The sequence below is a fragment of the Carassius gibelio genome, chromosome B22 (assembly GCF_023724105.1).
Source record: "Carassius gibelio isolate Cgi1373 ecotype wild population from Czech Republic chromosome B22, carGib1.2-hapl.c, whole genome shotgun sequence".
Lineage (NCBI taxonomy): Eukaryota > Metazoa > Chordata > Actinopteri > Cypriniformes > Cyprinidae > Carassius > Carassius gibelio.
The window spans coordinates 4,171,334-4,189,483 of NC_068417.1; the positions used below are offsets into that span (position 1 = coordinate 4,171,334).

The window sequence follows — 18,150 nt, forward strand, 5'->3', positions numbered from 1 at the left end:
GTGTTCCAGGAAATCATTGGGGTGTTTCTGAGTGACATTAAATGTTTGGGGAGTAATCTGGGTGTTCATGGGTTTCTGGGCATTTTGGGGTAGCTGGGTGTTTTAGGGGATCATTGGGGTGTTTTTGAGATTGAGTTAGTATTTAAGGAGTTTCTGGCTGTTTAAGAGGATCATGAGGGTGAATGGGGTGTTTGGGGGTCTCAGATGGTGTTTTTGGTCTCAGATGGTGTTTTGGGGTTTCAGATGGTGTTTTTGGTCTCAGATGGTGTTTTGGGTCTCAGATGGTGTTTCACCGGTCAGTGGGATGTTTCTGAGGCTCATCGTGTGTTTTGAGAGTCAGTGGTGTTGTATCACGGCGTGAGGGTGAGTGCAGGGTTCTCAAGGCTATGTTCTCTTCCTCTGAGTTGTGTTCGTCTGTCAGGTGGTTTCCTGTCTGTTATGTATATTTCCTCCTCAGCTGAAGGTCGTGACCCTGCATTCTGTTCGATTGGTTTCCTCTCCATAAGGTCAAGATTCACGAAGCAAATGCGGGAACAGAACAATCATGTGGATCTGATTATGATTGTCATTACACGTGATAACGTTTGTGTCGGTATGTGTGTGTTGTATTATCTTTGTTTGTTTTAAGGGTGTGTGTGTGTGTGTGTGTGTGTGTGTGTGTGAAACGTGCTCCACAGATGTTGTATGAACAATGTGGCCCCTCTCTATTGTGTGTGTTCTGTGTCTCAGCAAGCGTCTGATTCCAGTCCGGATTCTGCCTCACGCTGAGTCCGAGCACAAAACAAAAGCATTTGAGGATTTCAAACGGGATTTGGTCACATGAGATGCTGAAATCAGCCTAGTACAGATTAGACGGATCAGCTCTGAAATCATGGGGCTTCGCACACACATGAATGAACTGTTGTGTCTTACACATTCATAAAGAGTGGATCTCAGGAGTCAGTGAGGACGCTTCCTCAGCTTTCTAGAAGACTGTCAGAGTTCAGCTCTTGTGCTCTGACTCTGAGGTGCTCAAACAGTGACTTCTGTAGCGTCCTCTCGTGGTCATATCTGGAAACACACCATGCATTTCACTTTTAGAGTTTCACAAAGGGAGAAAATTAAAATGTATATATTTATTTTAATTCCTTGTTTTAATTATTTGCAAAAACCAGATTTAGAATGTTTGTTAATTTATGAAAAACAATAATAAAAAAACAACAACAATAATAAAATGTAAACAAATAAGAATTATTTTAATTAAAAATTAGTTTATTAAATAATTGCATTTCTTTTTATTTATTTTGTTAGATATAGTAAATTCATTGAAATTTCCAAGTTTTTAATAAATAATTGAATGTATTCATAGGATTATCAGTCCTCTGCTGTCTTGTGACTGGTGACCTCTGACCTCTGGAGTCTCAGTGTTCTGAGTGTCTGGTCTGTGGCGGCTCCTCACTGATCTGCTGTGGTGCTGCTCTGGGGTCAGTGGTGTTGTGTGTGTAGAGCAGCTCCACCTCTCCACAGATGATTCCAGATCAGTGTTCAGACCTGAAGAGTGTTAAGAAGATTAGCACTGACTCTTTATCTCTGAACGGACTGCAGACGCTTCACTCTAGATTACACCGTGTTTTATGAGCAGATGAATGAATCAGGCCGTGATGATTCTGCTGGAGCACTGGGAGACAGTGATGACAGCGATGAGGATACACAGACACTGCTGGCGGCTTCCTGGGAGAGTTTATCCATCATGGAGCGACTGGGATTAAAGAGGTAAAGACCCGATGAAACACACACTGTGTGCTAGTGGTAACGCTAACAGGAAGTGTTTCTCACAGCAGTGTGGAGATGACGGAGGAGGAAGTGGAGGTGAGTCTGTCTGAATGTATGTCAGGTGTAGATCCGAACATCTCCAGACGTCAGTAACCTCTGTAAAACACACACAGAGCGCGTTTACCCAGATTGCAGTGGGGTTTCACTGTGACCAGTACACACTGACCCAGCGGCTGCAGGCTGAGCGACACGAGCGCTGCGTCGCAGAAGAGAACCTGCAGAGAGAGCTGAGACAGAGCAGAGAGATGCTGCAGGTACCACAGACACACCTGAGACGATACTGAGAGCTGTGGGAGCGTTGAGAGAGTGTTGTGAGAGGGTTGTGGGGGAACGTTGTGAGAGGGTTGTGAGAGAGTGTTGTGGGAGCGTTGAGAGAACGTTGTGGGAGCGTTGAGAGAGCGTTGTGGGAGCGTTGTGAGAGGGTTGTGAGAGAGCGTTGTGAGAGGGTTGTGAGAGAGCGTTGTGGGAGCGTTGAGAGAGCGTTGTGGGAGCGTTGTGAGAGCGTTGAGAGAGAGCGTTGTGAGAGGGTTGTGAGAGAGCGTTGTGGGAGCATTGAGAGAGCGTTGTGGGAGCGTTGTGAGAGCGTTGAGAGAGAGCGTTGTGAGAGGGTTGTGAGAGAGCGTTGTGGGAGCGTTGTGAGAGAGCGTTGTGAGAGGGTTGTGAGAGCGTTGTGGGAGCGTTGAGAGAGCGTTGTGAGAGGGTTGTGAGAGAGCTTTGTGGGAGCTTTGTGAGAGGGACGTGAGGGAGCGTTGTGGGAGCATTGAGAGAGCGTTGTGAGAGCGTTGTGAGAGGGTTGTGAGAGAGCGTTGTGAGAGGGTCGTGAGGGAGCGTTGTGGGAGCATTGAGAGAGCGTTGTGAGAGGGTTGTGAGAGAGCGTTGTGAGAGGGTCGTGAGGGAGCGTTGTGGGAGCATTGAGAGAGCGTTGTGGGAGCGTTGTGAGAGGGTTTTGAGAGAGCGTTGTGGGAGCATTGTGAGAGGGTTGTGAGAGAGCGTTGTGAGATGGTTGTGAGAGAGCGTTGTGAGAGCATTGTGAGAGGGTTGTGAGAGCGTTGTGGGAGCATTGAGAGAGCGTTGTGGGAGCATTGAGAGAGCGTTGTGGGAGCGTTGTGAGAGGGTTTTGAGAGAGCGTTGTGGGAGCATTGTGAGAGGGTTGTGAGAGAGCGTTGTGAGAGGGTTGTGAGATAGCGTTGTGGGAGCATTGTGAGAGAGCGTTGTGGGAGCGTTGAGAGAGCGTTGTGGGAGCATTGTGAGAGAGCGTTGTGGGAGCGTTGTGAGAGGGTTGTGTGGGAGCATGGTGGGAGACTTGTGGGAGCGTTGTGAGAGGGTTGTGGGAGTGTTATGAGAGAGCGTTTTGGAATAGTTGAGGGAGCATTGTGAGCATGTTGTGGGAGTGTTGTGGAATGATTGTGGGAGTGTCTTGGGAGTGTTGTGAAAGCATTGTGGGAGTGGCTGTATGGTCAGGGGATTGTGAAAGGGTTAAGGTTTTTTTAGAGGGTTGTAAGAGGATTTTGGAAACATTGTGGTGAGGTTTTAACAAGGTTCTGAGGGCATTTTGGGGAATTATGAGAGAGTTTTGGAAGCATTGTGAGAAGGATTTTGGAACACTCTTTAGAGTTTTTTTTGTTAGAGGGTTGTGTGGATGTTGTGAGATAGTTATTGGAGCGTTGTGTTGTGTGACATATTATGGAGCATTGTGAGAGGGTTTAGAGATTGTTGTAGGTTATTGTGGGAGGGTTGTGGAATAGTGCTTTGGGAGAGCACTTGTGGGAAAATTTTCTATGAGAGGGTTGATAGAGCATTGTGAAAGAGTTGTGACGTCGGAGCATATTGAGGGCATTTTGGGTACATTGTGAGTGGGTTGTGAAGGATTATATGAGAAGTGTGAGAGTTTTAAGAAGGTTGTGATTGGGGGTGTTATTGGGGAAATCATGGGTGCATGGTTAGAGGATTGTGAGGATGTTTGCAAGGGGGTTATAAAATAGTTGTGAGAACTTTATGAAGAGATTGTGAGAGTGTTGTGGGGACATTGTCAAAGGGTTGCAAGAGTGTTGGGAAGGGTTTGTGTCATCTTGCAGCTGTTGTATGAGCGTCTACATGAGGCGGACAGCAAAAAGATGGTGCAGCAGATGGAGAACAACCTGCAGATGCTTGAGAGCAACATGGACAACGTCCTCAAAACAGCAGAGATGCTCGGAGCTGCACACCAGGTACGTTACGAAATCAAACACCTCAAACCAAAGACGTCACACCACAGTCAGTAACATAAACCATGCACTGTTCATGTTTTGCCTGCATCAGGAAGCGCGTGTCAGTCACGCAGTGGAGCTGATGTCAGTACACATGGAGCATCTCAAGAGACGTCACGCTACAGAGAGCGAGGAGATGCTGGAGGTCAGAAAGCTGCTCCACAGGAGGAAAGGTCGATTGCACAGTGACTCCACAGGTCAGTGCTGCCCCTAGTGGCCTGGAGGACATCTGAGAATCACATCACAGCATTAGAATAAACCTCTACTCTTATATAACTAGAGTTTTCCTCAAGCAGATGATCGAGAGCTCTTCAGATATTCATCACAACAGGTAACTGATCATGTGAGACTCATCTAAGTACCTCTGTACCTCTTAAAGACCACTCTTTTCCATAGAATGGGAGTTCAGAACTAGCTTGTGTTTTTTTGTTGTAGCCGACACGGCGCAGGGTCAGCATCACCTTCCTCCCGACTCAGTCTGAGGTTCGTGTTTATGGACCTTATTCCAGCATTCGTTTCTTCAGGTTTAGCATCTGAATGTTTCCGTGAGTCTTGGTGGGTTCTTATCTCTGCAGTTGAAGCATCTAGAGGCTTCGTTTCTGGAGAACTGCAAGGCTAGTTTGGATGCAAAGGACAGGAGGTAAAACCACACGTCCTTAAATTTGAGAGTAGCTTAAACTTAATTAATTTCCCGCCTCTCTCAGACAGGAAGTAGTTCCAGACGATTCTCCCGCGAGCAGTCTAAACCAAGACGATGACAGCAGCGTGTTTCAAAGGTAAAACACAACCAGTACTCTTCAGATGTGTTCGTACACTATGTAAGTGCATGTAACCACAGTTTGTATTCACCAGTCCAACGCAAATCACGTCACTGCGCCATCGCCGTCGTTATTCTCCTACAGGACGCGCATTTAAGGGGGAGGAGTCAAAACGAGGGGAGGAGCACAACCGAGAGCTGTATGTTTACATGTAATTATCATAATTTATGTGTATAAATAATACCATTGACATGCTGTGTGATGTTTGCAGATGTCTCGCTCCACTACAGCGCCCCCTGTTGTCCTGGAGGTCTACATGCGGAAGCATCGTCAGAATGTCTTTGCTTGTATTCGTCCTGCTGATGCTGATGTTGGTTCTTTTATGTGTTGTCATGAGTGTTTGTATAAACAACTGATGGTTTAGTGTAGCTATCTGATCTTAGAATAAACATTCTGTAAAAACTGGATCATGAAAGACTGTTCGTTTCTGTTTTGAGTGGGTGGAGTGTGATTGACTGTGTTGCCACCAGGTGGCAGTGGTGAGTTATTTCCTCATCCACTCATCACAGAGCACCGCAGATGAACTTAACTGGATTATAGTGTAACCTTTGTGAATGTGTTTGCGCACGTCTGTCCTGAACACAGTACAAAACAGATCAGCATTAAATATTCTGGTTTGGTACAGCTGAATGTGCTTGTTTCTCCTCAAACAGGTGCAAAGCTATGGTAACAGATTAGCGATGCTAATTAACAGTAATTAAATTCAGAGAAACAATGAAGACGCTTCAAGTCCGAATCATTCACAATTCAGCAGCTGTTGCTCGTGTCACGCTGCTTTTATTTGGATTGTTCTGGTAATGAATGCACTGGACAGAGATATTAATATTCAATTATGTGGGTTAACGCAGTTTGTGAATGAAAAACAGGTCCATATAATTGAATAATAGAGTCTAATGAAAGTCATCTGTGTTAGATTAAACTTTCATCCTCATTTTGCTGAAATGATATCAATGCTTGCAGATGTTTGATAATGGTGCTCCACAGGCTCCTTGGAATAAATTACCGCCTCTGTTTCCCGTCCTGTGAGTTTAAGAACACCTTAGACCCGCCCCCATCCTGCTGCCTAGCCAATCACAGCTCAGAATGTTCTGGGAAGGTCATTTTAACCAGATTACACCAACTCACAGGAACTCAGTGTGCATGACAGAAAATTATGCAAATAAACAGTGAAATTATGGTAATAATTAAATAATAATATATTACATTTATATTAAATTATGTAATTCATTTGTTATACAGATCATTATCTGTAAGAGAAATATTTACAAGTAAACTCTTTTTGTCAAGTCTGACTTCATAATCAACATTGAAAAACAGAAAATAATGCAAAATAATGTTTTAATTTACACTTAAACATGTATTATAATATAATATTATTTGTTTATAAAATAACTGTTTACCACAATAACTGAAGTAGGACTAATGAAAGACGATAAATAGATCAAATAATTTCATCTAAAATAATTTTGGTATTTTATTTATTTATTAGTGTTATCATCATATTAGGTTATTGTAACAACTGACATAATAATAATAATAATGAATATACGTATATCATTCCTCCAGCAATGAGGAGGTATTTCTTATGTAATTATTATTACTATAATCTGATATAATATTACTGCAGATGATTGAGATTATCATAATGATGATAACTGTATTATGAAAAGATAAAGTGTGAGACAGAAGATCTGATGAACAGATGGACCATGTGCTGACACACGCACACACACAGCTGACATGCACACACACACACACACACACACAGCTGACATGCACACACACGGCTCACACGCACACACAGCTGACACGCGCGCACACACAAACACACGCGTGCGCGCAACACCCCCCCCTCTCTCTCTCTCTCACACACACACACACACGGCTCATGCAGCTTCATGTGCTTCACATTAACTCTCTCTCTCTCTCTCTCTCTCTCTGTGTGTGTGTGTGTGTGTGTGTGCATATATGCCTCTTTACCACATATATAACCATCATATCTAACATATTCCATGAAACAAAACTATATTAGATTATGATGACTCCCACTGAACTGATTCACACACGCACTTATGCTCTAAACCACAAAAATATACAATAAAAGACTAGTTTTCATTTAATTTGAAGTTCATGACACTTTTTAATCAACAGAATAATATATAAAGCAGTGCAAGAAATAGATGCAAATTTGAACCCGCATTTGTTTTCCATCGTTAACGTACAAGTTTGCATATTTAACATCACATATTAAGATACATTTTAAATCGAGTTGTAATGCAGAGTCGTTCTGATTGGCTCTCAGGTGATCGCGGGTGACGTCACACGCCCCGGCCCCGCCCCCCGCGCGCTCTAGAGCAGTTAGATGCTCCTCGGCTCTCACTCCTCCCGTGCGCTTCAGGTAAGACTCATCATATTCATCCTCTTTAATACATGGCTTACATCTTATTCACTGCGTTGTTCAATGTAGTTTAAACTCATTTTTTCTACTGTAAACGCTGTCTGATAAGTCAATATTTTGACTTTAAATGTCGTTCAGTCTTGAATAAAATGAAAAGCGCGTGCATTAAAGTTTAGTACTACTGTTTAACGCTGTACAACGTAATAATGTTTATTAATATTATTAACGAAAGTAATTGTGAAATCGGTATCACTTTACAGTAAGGTCTCATTTGTTAACAATTAATTAGTGACATTGTAAAAATAAAAACATTTACATTTGACAAGAAAACACTGTTGCTCCTTCAAAATATAATGTTAATTGCCTGCCGTTTCTTTGTAACTAACTATTAAATAAATTGAAGTGAAAACTGTTTCTATTACATTTATTTTCAGTGTAATGTATGTATACATATAATACTGTCAAACCAAAAATTATTCAGAGAGCAGATATAAGTTTTAATATTTTTACTAGTTAGTGCAGGACACTATGGTTCATTTATATTAAGTGACGATAGCGAAATAAAGTAAACTGTGACATATTAAACCAAGATTGATAGTTTTTCTATCCAGATGAGTTTGTTTTATCATCATATAATGTGAGAAATGTTGAATGGTGGTCTGTGATTGAGCCGGTTTCTCTTCAGATATCAGCGTGAGAGTTAATGCAGTGACCCACATAGAGAGGTCAAAGGTCAGAGATTCAGAGTCACGTTTATGTAAGCGTGGAGTCACACTTCTGCAGGATTGCGAGCATTAACGGTTTATGTAAGTGTCATCACGGTTAACAGATGACTGTGTGTCTGCTGCAGGAATCAGTCAGAGAAACGGGAGTCACGATGGGTCGCAAGCAGATCGACTGCAGCTGGAAGAAGATCACGGACAACATCAAGGACATCTTCCACTTCAAGGAAGTGCTGGGCTCGTAAGTGTCAGTGTGTTTCTTCTGAATCTCCAGGTGATTTTACTCTTACAGGATCAGCAGCTTTAACCGAGTCTGAGACACAGATTTACTGACTGAGAGCAGGGAGCTTTCATCAATGAAGCCTCTTCTTCTTCCTGAGAGGAACAGTTTAGCAGCTATACCTGATATTACACGCCGTTACACGCTGTGAGAGGGACTATTATCTCTCATTACAGTTTATGAAGGGTTATGAATATAATTATATTATTGTGAAGTATTGTAAGGTGTACTGAGGCATTGTGAAGTGATACAGCATATGACTTTATGAAGCATTATGTGATGTTTAATAGACATTATTATGACTCTTTGTGAAGTTTTAGGAAAATGAATGAAGCTTTATGGAGCTGTATGTGTTACCATCAGCCTATATGAGGAATTGCATGGTTTTATGAAGCATTATGAGCCATTATGAGGAGTTATGAAGCATTGTGAGTTGTTATGAGGAGTTATGAAGCATTGTGAGTTGTTATGAGGAGTTATGAAGCATTGTGAGTTGTTATGAGGAGTTATGAAGCATTGTGAGTTGTTATGAGGAGTTATGAAGCATTGTGAGTTGTTATAAAGCATTATAAAGTTTTCCAAAATATATGAAATATACAGAAAGCTCTTATGACACTTTACGAAGGGTTATGAAGGTTTAAGACGCACTATAAGCTCTTAAAACACTTTGATTAAGGTTATGAAGCATTATGAGATGTTACAACACAGTACGGGATGCTATAAGAAGTTAGGACTCTTTGTAAGGCTGGACTGTGCAGTAAAACTGATTATTATGAAGCATTTTAAGGTGTGAGTTGTTATTAGGTTTAAGTGTTAGGAAGATTTGTAACAAACAATTATGAGGCAGTGCTTTAAGAGACAATATAAGCTCATGTGATGTTTTATGAAGGGTTGTGAAGCATCGTGAAGTGTTATGAAGCTTTGTGAGCGATTATAAGGTGTTAGAAAGCTTCATCAGACATACTGAACCGCTGTGAAGCGTTATAAAGTGTTGTGACCTTTACGAAGCTTGCTAAGCACTGATGAAGTGTTATAAGGAGTATTATGAAGGCAGTGTAAGGTGTTAGAGAGCTTTGTGAGGAACAGAGAAGAATTAAGAGGTGAATCACTGAGGCATTATACCGCTTTATGAGATATCATAAGAGTCAGAAACGTTTCGTATGATCTGTAGGTTGATATAGTGGTTTGTTGAGCGTTTGTCAGTGGTCAGTCTTCCTCCGCGGGTGAATGAGACACGGACATCACAGAACATCCTGACACTAGTCAATTAAAGGATTACTGAGCAGTGAATGTACGTGTCTTTACCAAACTACACCACAGGGACACATTCACCTCCGAAAGTGAACTACATCTGACCAATCTTTGCTACCTGTCTAAAGTTTAGCGACTGTGTCCTGTAAATGATGGATGAATTGAGTGCCATGATTGGATTCTGTTGTCATTCATGTTGATTACAGTAGGTTTGAAGAGCTGGTAAGGTCTGACTGACTTCACATAATCCCCCACTCATCAGTTAAATGGGAACGAAGTTATCTTTCACACACAGATGGTTTGAGAAGGTGTCGAGCATGGGGAGGACATTGGGTCTCTTATATAACGCACAGTAATCCTCTGCTAGGACGGTTATTCATGGGATAGATGGACTCAGGATAGACCAGGTGTGTTGAAGTCTGGGACACACACAGCACGGCCGTGTGCTGACGGATTAGAGCTGATCTCCATGCGGTGAACTTAGAGCTCACTGGGACTCTAACACATAAGAGCGTCACATACTGCAGGACAGATTGTGTTGTTGGGTATGTGGTCAACATGTGCTTTTGACTGGTTCTGCAGGGGCTCGTTTTCTGAGGTCTACCTGGTGCAAGAGAGAAAGACGGGGAACTTGTACGCCCTGAAGTGTGTGAAGAAGAAACAGCTGCACCACTCCAACCTGGAGAACGAGATCAAAGTGCTGAGGAGGTGCGGGGAAAAAGAAAGGCACAAACACCACAGACCAGTATCACCCACACTACAGACCATTGACATCACAGACCATAAAATCTACAGACCATAAAATCTACAGACCATAAAATCTACAGATCATAAAATCTACAGACCGTAAAATCTACAGACCGTAAAATCTAGACCATAAAATCTACAGACCGTAAAATCTACAGGCCATAAAATCTACAGACCATAAAATCTACAGATCATAAAATCTACAGACCATAAAATCTACAGACCGTAAAATCTACAGACCTTAAAATCTAGACCATAAAATCTACAGACCGTAAAATCTACAGACCATAAAATCTACAGATCATAAAATCTACAGACCATAAAATCTACAGACCGTAAAATCTACAGACCATAAAATCTAGACCATAAAATCTACAGACCATAAACATAAAATCTACAGACCATAAAATCTACAGATCATAAAATCTGCAGATCATAAAATCTACAGACCATAAAACTACAGATCATAAAATCTACAGACCATAAAATCTACAGATCATAAAATCTACAGACCATAAAATCTAGACCATAAAATCTACAGATCATAAAATCTAGACCATAAAATCTACAGACCATAAAATCTACAGACCATAAACATAAAATCTACAGATCATAAAATCTAGACCATAAAATCTACAGATCATAAAATCTACAGACCATAAAATCTAGACCACAAAATCTACAGATCATAAAATCTACAGACCATAAAATCTAGACCATAAAATCTACAGACCATAAAATCTACAGATCATAAAATCTGCAGACCATAAAATCTACAGACCATAAAATCTACAGATCATAAAATCTACAGACCATAAAATCTAGACCATAAAATCTACAGATCATAAAATCTAGACCATAAAATCTACAGACCATAAAATCTACAGACCATAAACATAAAATCTACAGATCATAAAATCTAGACCATAAAATCTACAGATCATAAAATCTACAGATCATAAAATCTACAGACCATAAAATCTAGACCATAAAATCTACAGACCATAAAATCTACAGATCATAAAATCTGCAGACCATAAAATCTACAGACCATAAAATCTACAGACCATAAAATCTACAGATCATAAAATCTACAGACCATAAACATAAAATCTACAGATCATAAAATCTACAGACCATAAACATAAAATCTACAGACCATAAAATCTACAGACCATAAACATAAAATCTACAGACCATAAAATCTACAGATCATAAAATCTACAGACCATAAACATAAAATCTACAGACCATAAAATCTACAGATCATAAAATCTACAGACCATAAAATCTACAGACCATAAACATAAAATCTACAGATCATAAACATAAAATCTACAGATCATAAACATAAAATCTACAGATCATAAAATCTAGACCATAAAATCTACAGATCATAAAATCTACAGACCATAAAATCTGCAGACCATAAAATCTACAGACCTTAAAATCTACAGATCATAAAATCTACAGACCATAAACATAAAATCTACAGACCATAAAATCTAGACCATAAAATCTACAGATCATAAAATCTACAGACCATAAAATCTACAGACCATAAAATCTGCAGACCATAAAATCTACAGACCTTAAAATCTACAGATCATAAAATCGACAGACCATAAAATTTACAGACCATAAAATCTACAGATCATAAACACTACAGACCATTAGAACAAACACCTTTGACTTCACAATGTACACCACAGAGCACAACCCCTAAAACAACTGACAAAACACAACAGACCAGCACCAAACACCACATTCTGGATTCTTCTAACTCCCTCTCTCTCTGTGTTTAAGGATAAAGCATGATAATGTGGTGGGACTGGAAGATTTCTACGAAACGAGGACGCACTATTACCTGGTCATGGAGCTGTACGTGTTTAATAATGCCTAACACACACACACACAATCCCACACTGCTTTTTAACATTGTTTTAATGTGTTTTTGTGTGAAGGGTGTCGGGCGGAGAGCTCTTCGACCGTATTCTGGATCGAGGTGTTTACACGGAGAAAGACGCCAGCTGTGTGATCAAACAGGTCCTGGAGGCCGTTTCCTACCTGCATCAGAACAGCATCGTCCACAGAGACCTGAAGGTGAGAGGAGACCATCTCCAAACACTTGAGTTTTTAACAAGACGTCATTAACGTCCGTGGTTTTATCCGTCTGTAGCCTGAGAACCTGCTGTACTACAGTCCAGACGAGAACGCCAAGATCATGATCAGCGACTTCGGCCTGTCCAAGATGGCCGACCACGGCGTGATGTCCACAGCCTGTGGAACACCAGGATATGTTGGTGCGGGAGTTTTTACACAGTCATATTTCAATAAAACTTCTGTTAGGTTGCTTATAATGTGTTGTTTCTCCTCAGCTCCGGAGGTTCTGGCTCAGAAACCGTACAGTAAAGCTGTGGACTGCTGGTCTATCGGTGTCATAACCTACATCTTGTGAGTCTGGGCTCACGTAGACTCTTCTCAGACATTCAGTTGGGTTTTTCCTTCAATCTCTTATGTGTTCGTTTAGGTTGAGCGGCTACCCGCCGTTTTATGAGGAGAACGAAACGCGCCTGTTCGCCAAAATCATGAAGGCAGAATACGCCTTCCACTCTCCGTACTGGGACGAAATCTCTGAGTCAGGTGCGTCACAGACACTTTACAGATGCTGAAGCCTCATAAACATGACTTGACTGCCACCTGGAGGTCATCAGGTGTACTACAATACCAACTTCTATAGCGATTATTCAGGAATAGATTTTTTTTCTCTATGTGAATAATTTTGATTTAACTCTAGTTTCCTTTGTCAGTTCAGATCAGTTCAACTCATTCGGCTGTTTATTTTAGTAAACCAAACCATAACTGATACCAAAGAATCGTTACATAGGTTTGATTCAGTGATCTATTTAATTGATTCATCAAATCAAATGAGTTGATTTAGTGAACTGGTCCTATTGATTCGTTGAATCGATCACCTGATTCACTATTCGACTCACTTGACTCAGCAAGCTGATTTATGACTGTTTCAGATTACTGCCACCTGGAGGCCATCAGGTGTACTACAACATCTACTCCTGTAGAGATTATTCAGGTGTAGATCCTTTTTCCTTTGTGAATAATTGAGAATAAATTATCTTTCCTTTTGATTTCTGCAGCAAAGGACTTCATCAGACACATGATGGAGAAAAACCCTAACAAACGCTTCACCACCGAACAAGCGCTCGCTCATCTGTGGTGAGAAATCAGTGCTGTTTTACATTCAGTCATGAATAAACATGAATAAAGACATTTATTCATGAATAAAATGATTGGACTGTGCAAGAAAAATATAAGTTGCATCTAAATGCATAAAATAATATTCATTCATAAATAAGTATTGATTCATGAAAAACAAGGCATGGTCAATAACCATACTTGAATGAATAAACTAATGCATAAAACATGCGTATTATATAATAATAATGTGCAATATAGTATGTAATAGTAGTATACTGATTAATGAATAAACATGGTACAAGGTAATTCTTGTGGTTTGTGAATGGCGGTTGATGAATAAATGTCTGTTCAGGATCAGTGGAGACACGGCACTCAGTGACAACATCCTTCAGTCGGTCTGTGAGCAGATGCAGAAGAACTTTGCCAAATCTAAGTGGAAGGTGAGCGAGAGAGCAGGTCATATATTCGGCTCATTATTAGTGATTACGGATGTGTGTATGACGATGCATGTGTTTCAGCGGGTCATTAACGTGGCGGTGGTGGTCAGTCACATGAGGCGACTCCAGCTGGCCCACGCTGACCCTCCGGCCCTGGCCCCACTCATCCCAGTGCTGGATGTATCGTCTCCCGGCCCACCCCCCAGCGAGCTGGACACCAATGGGAACCCCTCGTGCAGTCACATGACCCTGTCGCCTCAAGCTGATGTCAGCAGGGGGCAGTGCCAGCTCAAGGCCTGCAGCAGCGAGCCGATGCACACACTGGTCATCTGTGAGACGGGGCAACACACGTTTCCCTCCGAGTCCGACCTGCCCTGCGCCGCCAACAGGTACAGACCTGCCTTCTTTGATTTTTCATTACATCAGACTGTCAATATTTTTACATTTTAACCATTTCCTTTGTGAAAGATTCATTCAGCTGTCGATTTTAATCAATCAATTCATAACTCTTGATTAATCGATTCATACATTTGATTCAGTGACTGGTTTAATGGCTTCAACAAATTTAATTGATACTATTTGACTCATTTGACTCAGCGAGTCGATTCATGATTGATTCAGTGAGTGATTAGTTTGCATCGATTCATTTGATCTGTTATTCGACTCACTTGACTCAGCAAGTCAAATCATGATTGATTCAGTAAGTGATTAGTTTGCATCAATTCACTTGATCTAGTATTCGACTCACTTGACTCAGCGAGTCGATTCATGATTGATTCAGTGAGTGATTAGTTTGCATCGATTCACTTGATCTACTATTCGACTCACTTGACTCAGCGAATCGATTCATGATTGATTCAGTGAGTGATTAGTTTGCATCGATTCATTTGATCTGTTATTCGACTCACTTGACTCAGCAAGTCAAATCATGATTGATTCAGTAAGTGATTAGTTTGCATCGATTCACTTGATCTACTATTCGACTCACTTGACTCAGCGAGTCGATTCATGATTGATTCAGTGAGTGATTAGTTTGCATTGATTCACTTGATCTACTATTCGACTCACTTGACTCAGCGAGTCGATTCATGCCTGATTGAGTGAGTGATTATGTTGGCATCGATTCATTTGATCTACTATTCGACACACTTGACTCAGCGAGTCGATTCATGATTGATTCAGTGAGTGATTAGTTTGCATCGATTCACTTGATCTGTTATTCGACTCACTTGACTCAGCAAGTCAAATCATGATTGTTTCAGTAAGTGATTAGTTTGCTCAATTAACTCAGCAAATCGATACATGATTGATTCAGTGAGTGATTAGTTTGCATCGATTCACTTGATCTACTATTCGACTCACTTAACTCAGCCAATCGATTCATTATTGATTCAGTAAGTGATTAGCAGTGATGGGAATAACGGCGTTATAAATAACGGCGTTACTAACGGCATTACTTTTTCCAGTAACGAGTAATCTAATTGATTACTCTTCTCATCTTAATAACGCCGTTACCGTTACTGCCAAAAAATGCGGCGCGTTACTATAACTGATGATGAAGCTGTTTTTTTTTTTCATCAGACCAACTAGATCTCTGAGCGAGAGGCAAATACTTTTTTTACTGTTCTTCCTTGGTTAGTGGGCAGAGCACGAGACAAGCGCATAAATGCTGACGATTGGCTGAGGTAGAGTAAAATTTCATTGTAAGCCAATCAGAGGTAGAGTTGGGCGGGTGTTCGAAAGCACGCATAGTAGTGATGGGAATTCGGCTCTTTTGACTCAGCTCACTGAAAAGAGCCGGCTCTTTGGCTCACAAACGGCTCTTTAAATGACTTTGACTATAATATTTCAATTTTTATTACATAATTATTTAATTTCTATAGGCTAAATTTGAAAAAATAGAGTTGGCTCTTCAGATATGCGAGCCAGCTCCCGAAGTTCAACTAAAAAAGCCGGCTCTTAGAGTCGGCTCATTCGCGAATCGCGAACGACTCATCAAAAGCTCATTCGCGAACGAGTCGATCCATCATCACTAACGCTCATTCGCGAACGACCCATCATCGGACAGGACAGGACACACAACGAACAACACAAGCCAGTCAGTCAACGATAGACAGGTATGGCGACGAGCCCAAATAATCCAAAAGTAGCGTTCTCTAAATAGAAGTATATACATTACTTTTTCCTTCAAGAAATTAAAGAAACAATAAAAGGAAATATCAAAAGTTCCCAAAAATCTATCGTGTTATTTGCATTGATCCACTATATAAACATAATATCTACATACATGCCATTTGATTGGAGGCTAGTCTCACTTTGTCCCACAGCAACTTTTTTTTTTAGATGTGTGTACAATGTTTCATGTTTCTGTTAATAATGTATTGTATTAAGTGTCCATTTCATTATAATATTCAGATTTATCATAAATAATTGAACATGCACATGTATTTTAAGTTCCTTTAAAGAGGGGTAGAGGTGGGGTCACGTTTGAGCATTAAAATTTAATTTTACTTGAAAGTAACGCAATAGTTACTTTCTTAAGTAACTAGTTACTTTAAAAATTTGTAACTGAGTTACTAATTTAGTTACTTTTTGGAAGAAGTAACTAGTAACTGTAACTAATTACTTTTTAAAAGTAACTTGCCCAACACTGGTGATTAGTTTGCATCGATTTACTTGATCTACTATTTGACTCACTGAGTCAAGTGAGTCGATTCATGACTGATTCAGTGAGTGATTAGTTTGCATCATCATTTAAAAACATTCACTGAAGTCTCCTCATGGCAATATTTTGTGTTTTTACTGCTTATCGTTTAATACAACAAAAACTATTAAATTATTAAAATTACAGTTTTAAACTATATTGCGATGTATTGCTTAAGATTAATAGAAAATATTTATATATCATATATAGATATTATATAAATATTAATTTACAAATGCTTTTATAAGTAAAATCTGACTGGTAAATTACTTTAGTAAATTAATTTCATTGTAGATATGTCAGAACGTTCAAATAAAATGATTTTTTGTGTGTGTGTGTGTGTGTTTTTAAGATCGGAAAGAGTGACATGTTGCACAGATGGGCGGGGCCAGTCCATGCAGACCGGGGTTTGCTCTGTGATGTAATCGTCTGATTGACAGCTGTCAGTCAACTGAAGTGAGTAGGGCTTGGGCCTGCTGCTTTGAGTGTCTCGTGACAGTACAGGTGTGTGACTTCTCTTCTTCTGTGTCTCTCTCAGATCCTGCGCTCGTAGGATGATCAGGTGTGTGTTCCTCACACACTGTTCGGGATCCGCTGCAAGCCGAGTGCCAATCTCTCATATATTCATGTACGATAGTCATATTTGGGCCGATGGCGTTGCATCATGGGAAGGGCGGATCACGTGTGCCACTGTTTTACTGTAAACGGCCACAAGTTTGAGTCTTTTTAATATAAGAACTGTTTAAATCTTATTTTCTTATTTCAGACTTATACTTACTGTTGTAATCTCTCTGTATATGTTTTATATATGCATATAAGATGAATGTATCTGTTATATAGGGGCTTATTACTTGCCCTGTTTTAATCCATAAACACACTGCTGCATGTCTGTATTAAAAAGCAGAAAATAAAATAATTTATGTTCTAACTTTATATCCTTCAAAATTCATGTGTTTTAATGTCATTTTACCTTCAAAAGTTGGCTATGTTTGGAATTGCATGCTTGTATACTAATCATATGATATACATTTTTGGGCACAAAATACCTATTAAACTTGTATAAAAGTGCATAACTCTGGTAATATTTACACAAACGTAGATTCAAATCCTAGGTGAAGTTGAAAAATTTTGCTATGTGTTTTTTATTTTCTATTCAGCTTCATTTTATACACTTTTAGTGAACTGATCTTACTGATTCAATGAATCGATTCAATTCATAACCCTGTTTCAGTGATTAATTTTGCATCACCACTCAAAAATGTTCACTGAATCTGCATGTAGCATGTTTTAAAATGAATTAATGGAAACAAAAACTAATTAATATTGCAGTTTTAAACTATATTGTGGGTGTTGAATTGTGGGTGGGGGGAGTGCATGTACAGTTCTCTCTCCACCTTCAATACCACGACTTAGGTGTCCTTGAGCAAGGCATTGAACCCCCAACTGCTCCCCGGGCGCCGCAGCATAAATGGCTGCCCACTGCTCCGGGTGTGTGCTCACAGTGTGTGTGTGTGTGTTC

At 40.2% G+C, this 18,150-nt stretch overlaps 2 protein-coding genes across 3 annotated transcripts; both read left to right on the forward strand.

Moving 5' to 3' along the window:
- Positions 1-215: 215 nt before the first annotated feature.
- si:ch73-352p18.4 (inositol 1,4,5-triphosphate receptor associated 2) lies at positions 216-5,281 on the forward strand. 2 transcript variants are annotated; one of them, XM_052590022.1, is made up of 11 exons: positions 216-1,752; positions 1,818-1,848; positions 1,926-2,066; positions 3,888-4,019; positions 4,111-4,255; positions 4,355-4,401; positions 4,494-4,541; positions 4,634-4,698; positions 4,763-4,834; positions 4,911-5,015; positions 5,088-5,281. In XM_052590022.1, exons 1-11 carry the CDS (start codon positions 1,622-1,624, stop codon positions 5,230-5,232), a joined length of 1,062 nt encoding a protein of 353 aa, XP_052445982.1. In that variant the 5' UTR covers positions 216-1,621; the 3' UTR covers positions 5,233-5,281. The 2 variants fall into 2 exon arrangements, with proteins under 2 accessions (XP_052445982.1, XP_052445983.1); XM_052590023.1 differs by having other exon boundaries at positions 4,355-4,389.
- Positions 5,282-7,947: 2,666 nt separating this feature from the next.
- camk1ga (calcium/calmodulin-dependent protein kinase IGa) lies at positions 7,948-17,576 on the forward strand. Its single transcript, XM_052590021.1, has 12 exons — positions 7,948-8,237; positions 10,110-10,235; positions 12,081-12,155; positions 12,239-12,377; positions 12,454-12,577; positions 12,653-12,728; positions 12,805-12,917; positions 13,430-13,508; positions 13,843-13,930; positions 14,009-14,316; positions 16,984-17,087; positions 17,170-17,576. Exons 1-11 carry the CDS (start codon positions 8,104-8,106, stop codon positions 17,054-17,056), a joined length of 1,335 nt encoding a protein of 444 aa, XP_052445981.1. The 5' UTR covers positions 7,948-8,103; the 3' UTR covers positions 17,057-17,087; positions 17,170-17,576.
- The last annotated feature ends 574 nt before the right edge of the window (positions 17,577-18,150 follow it).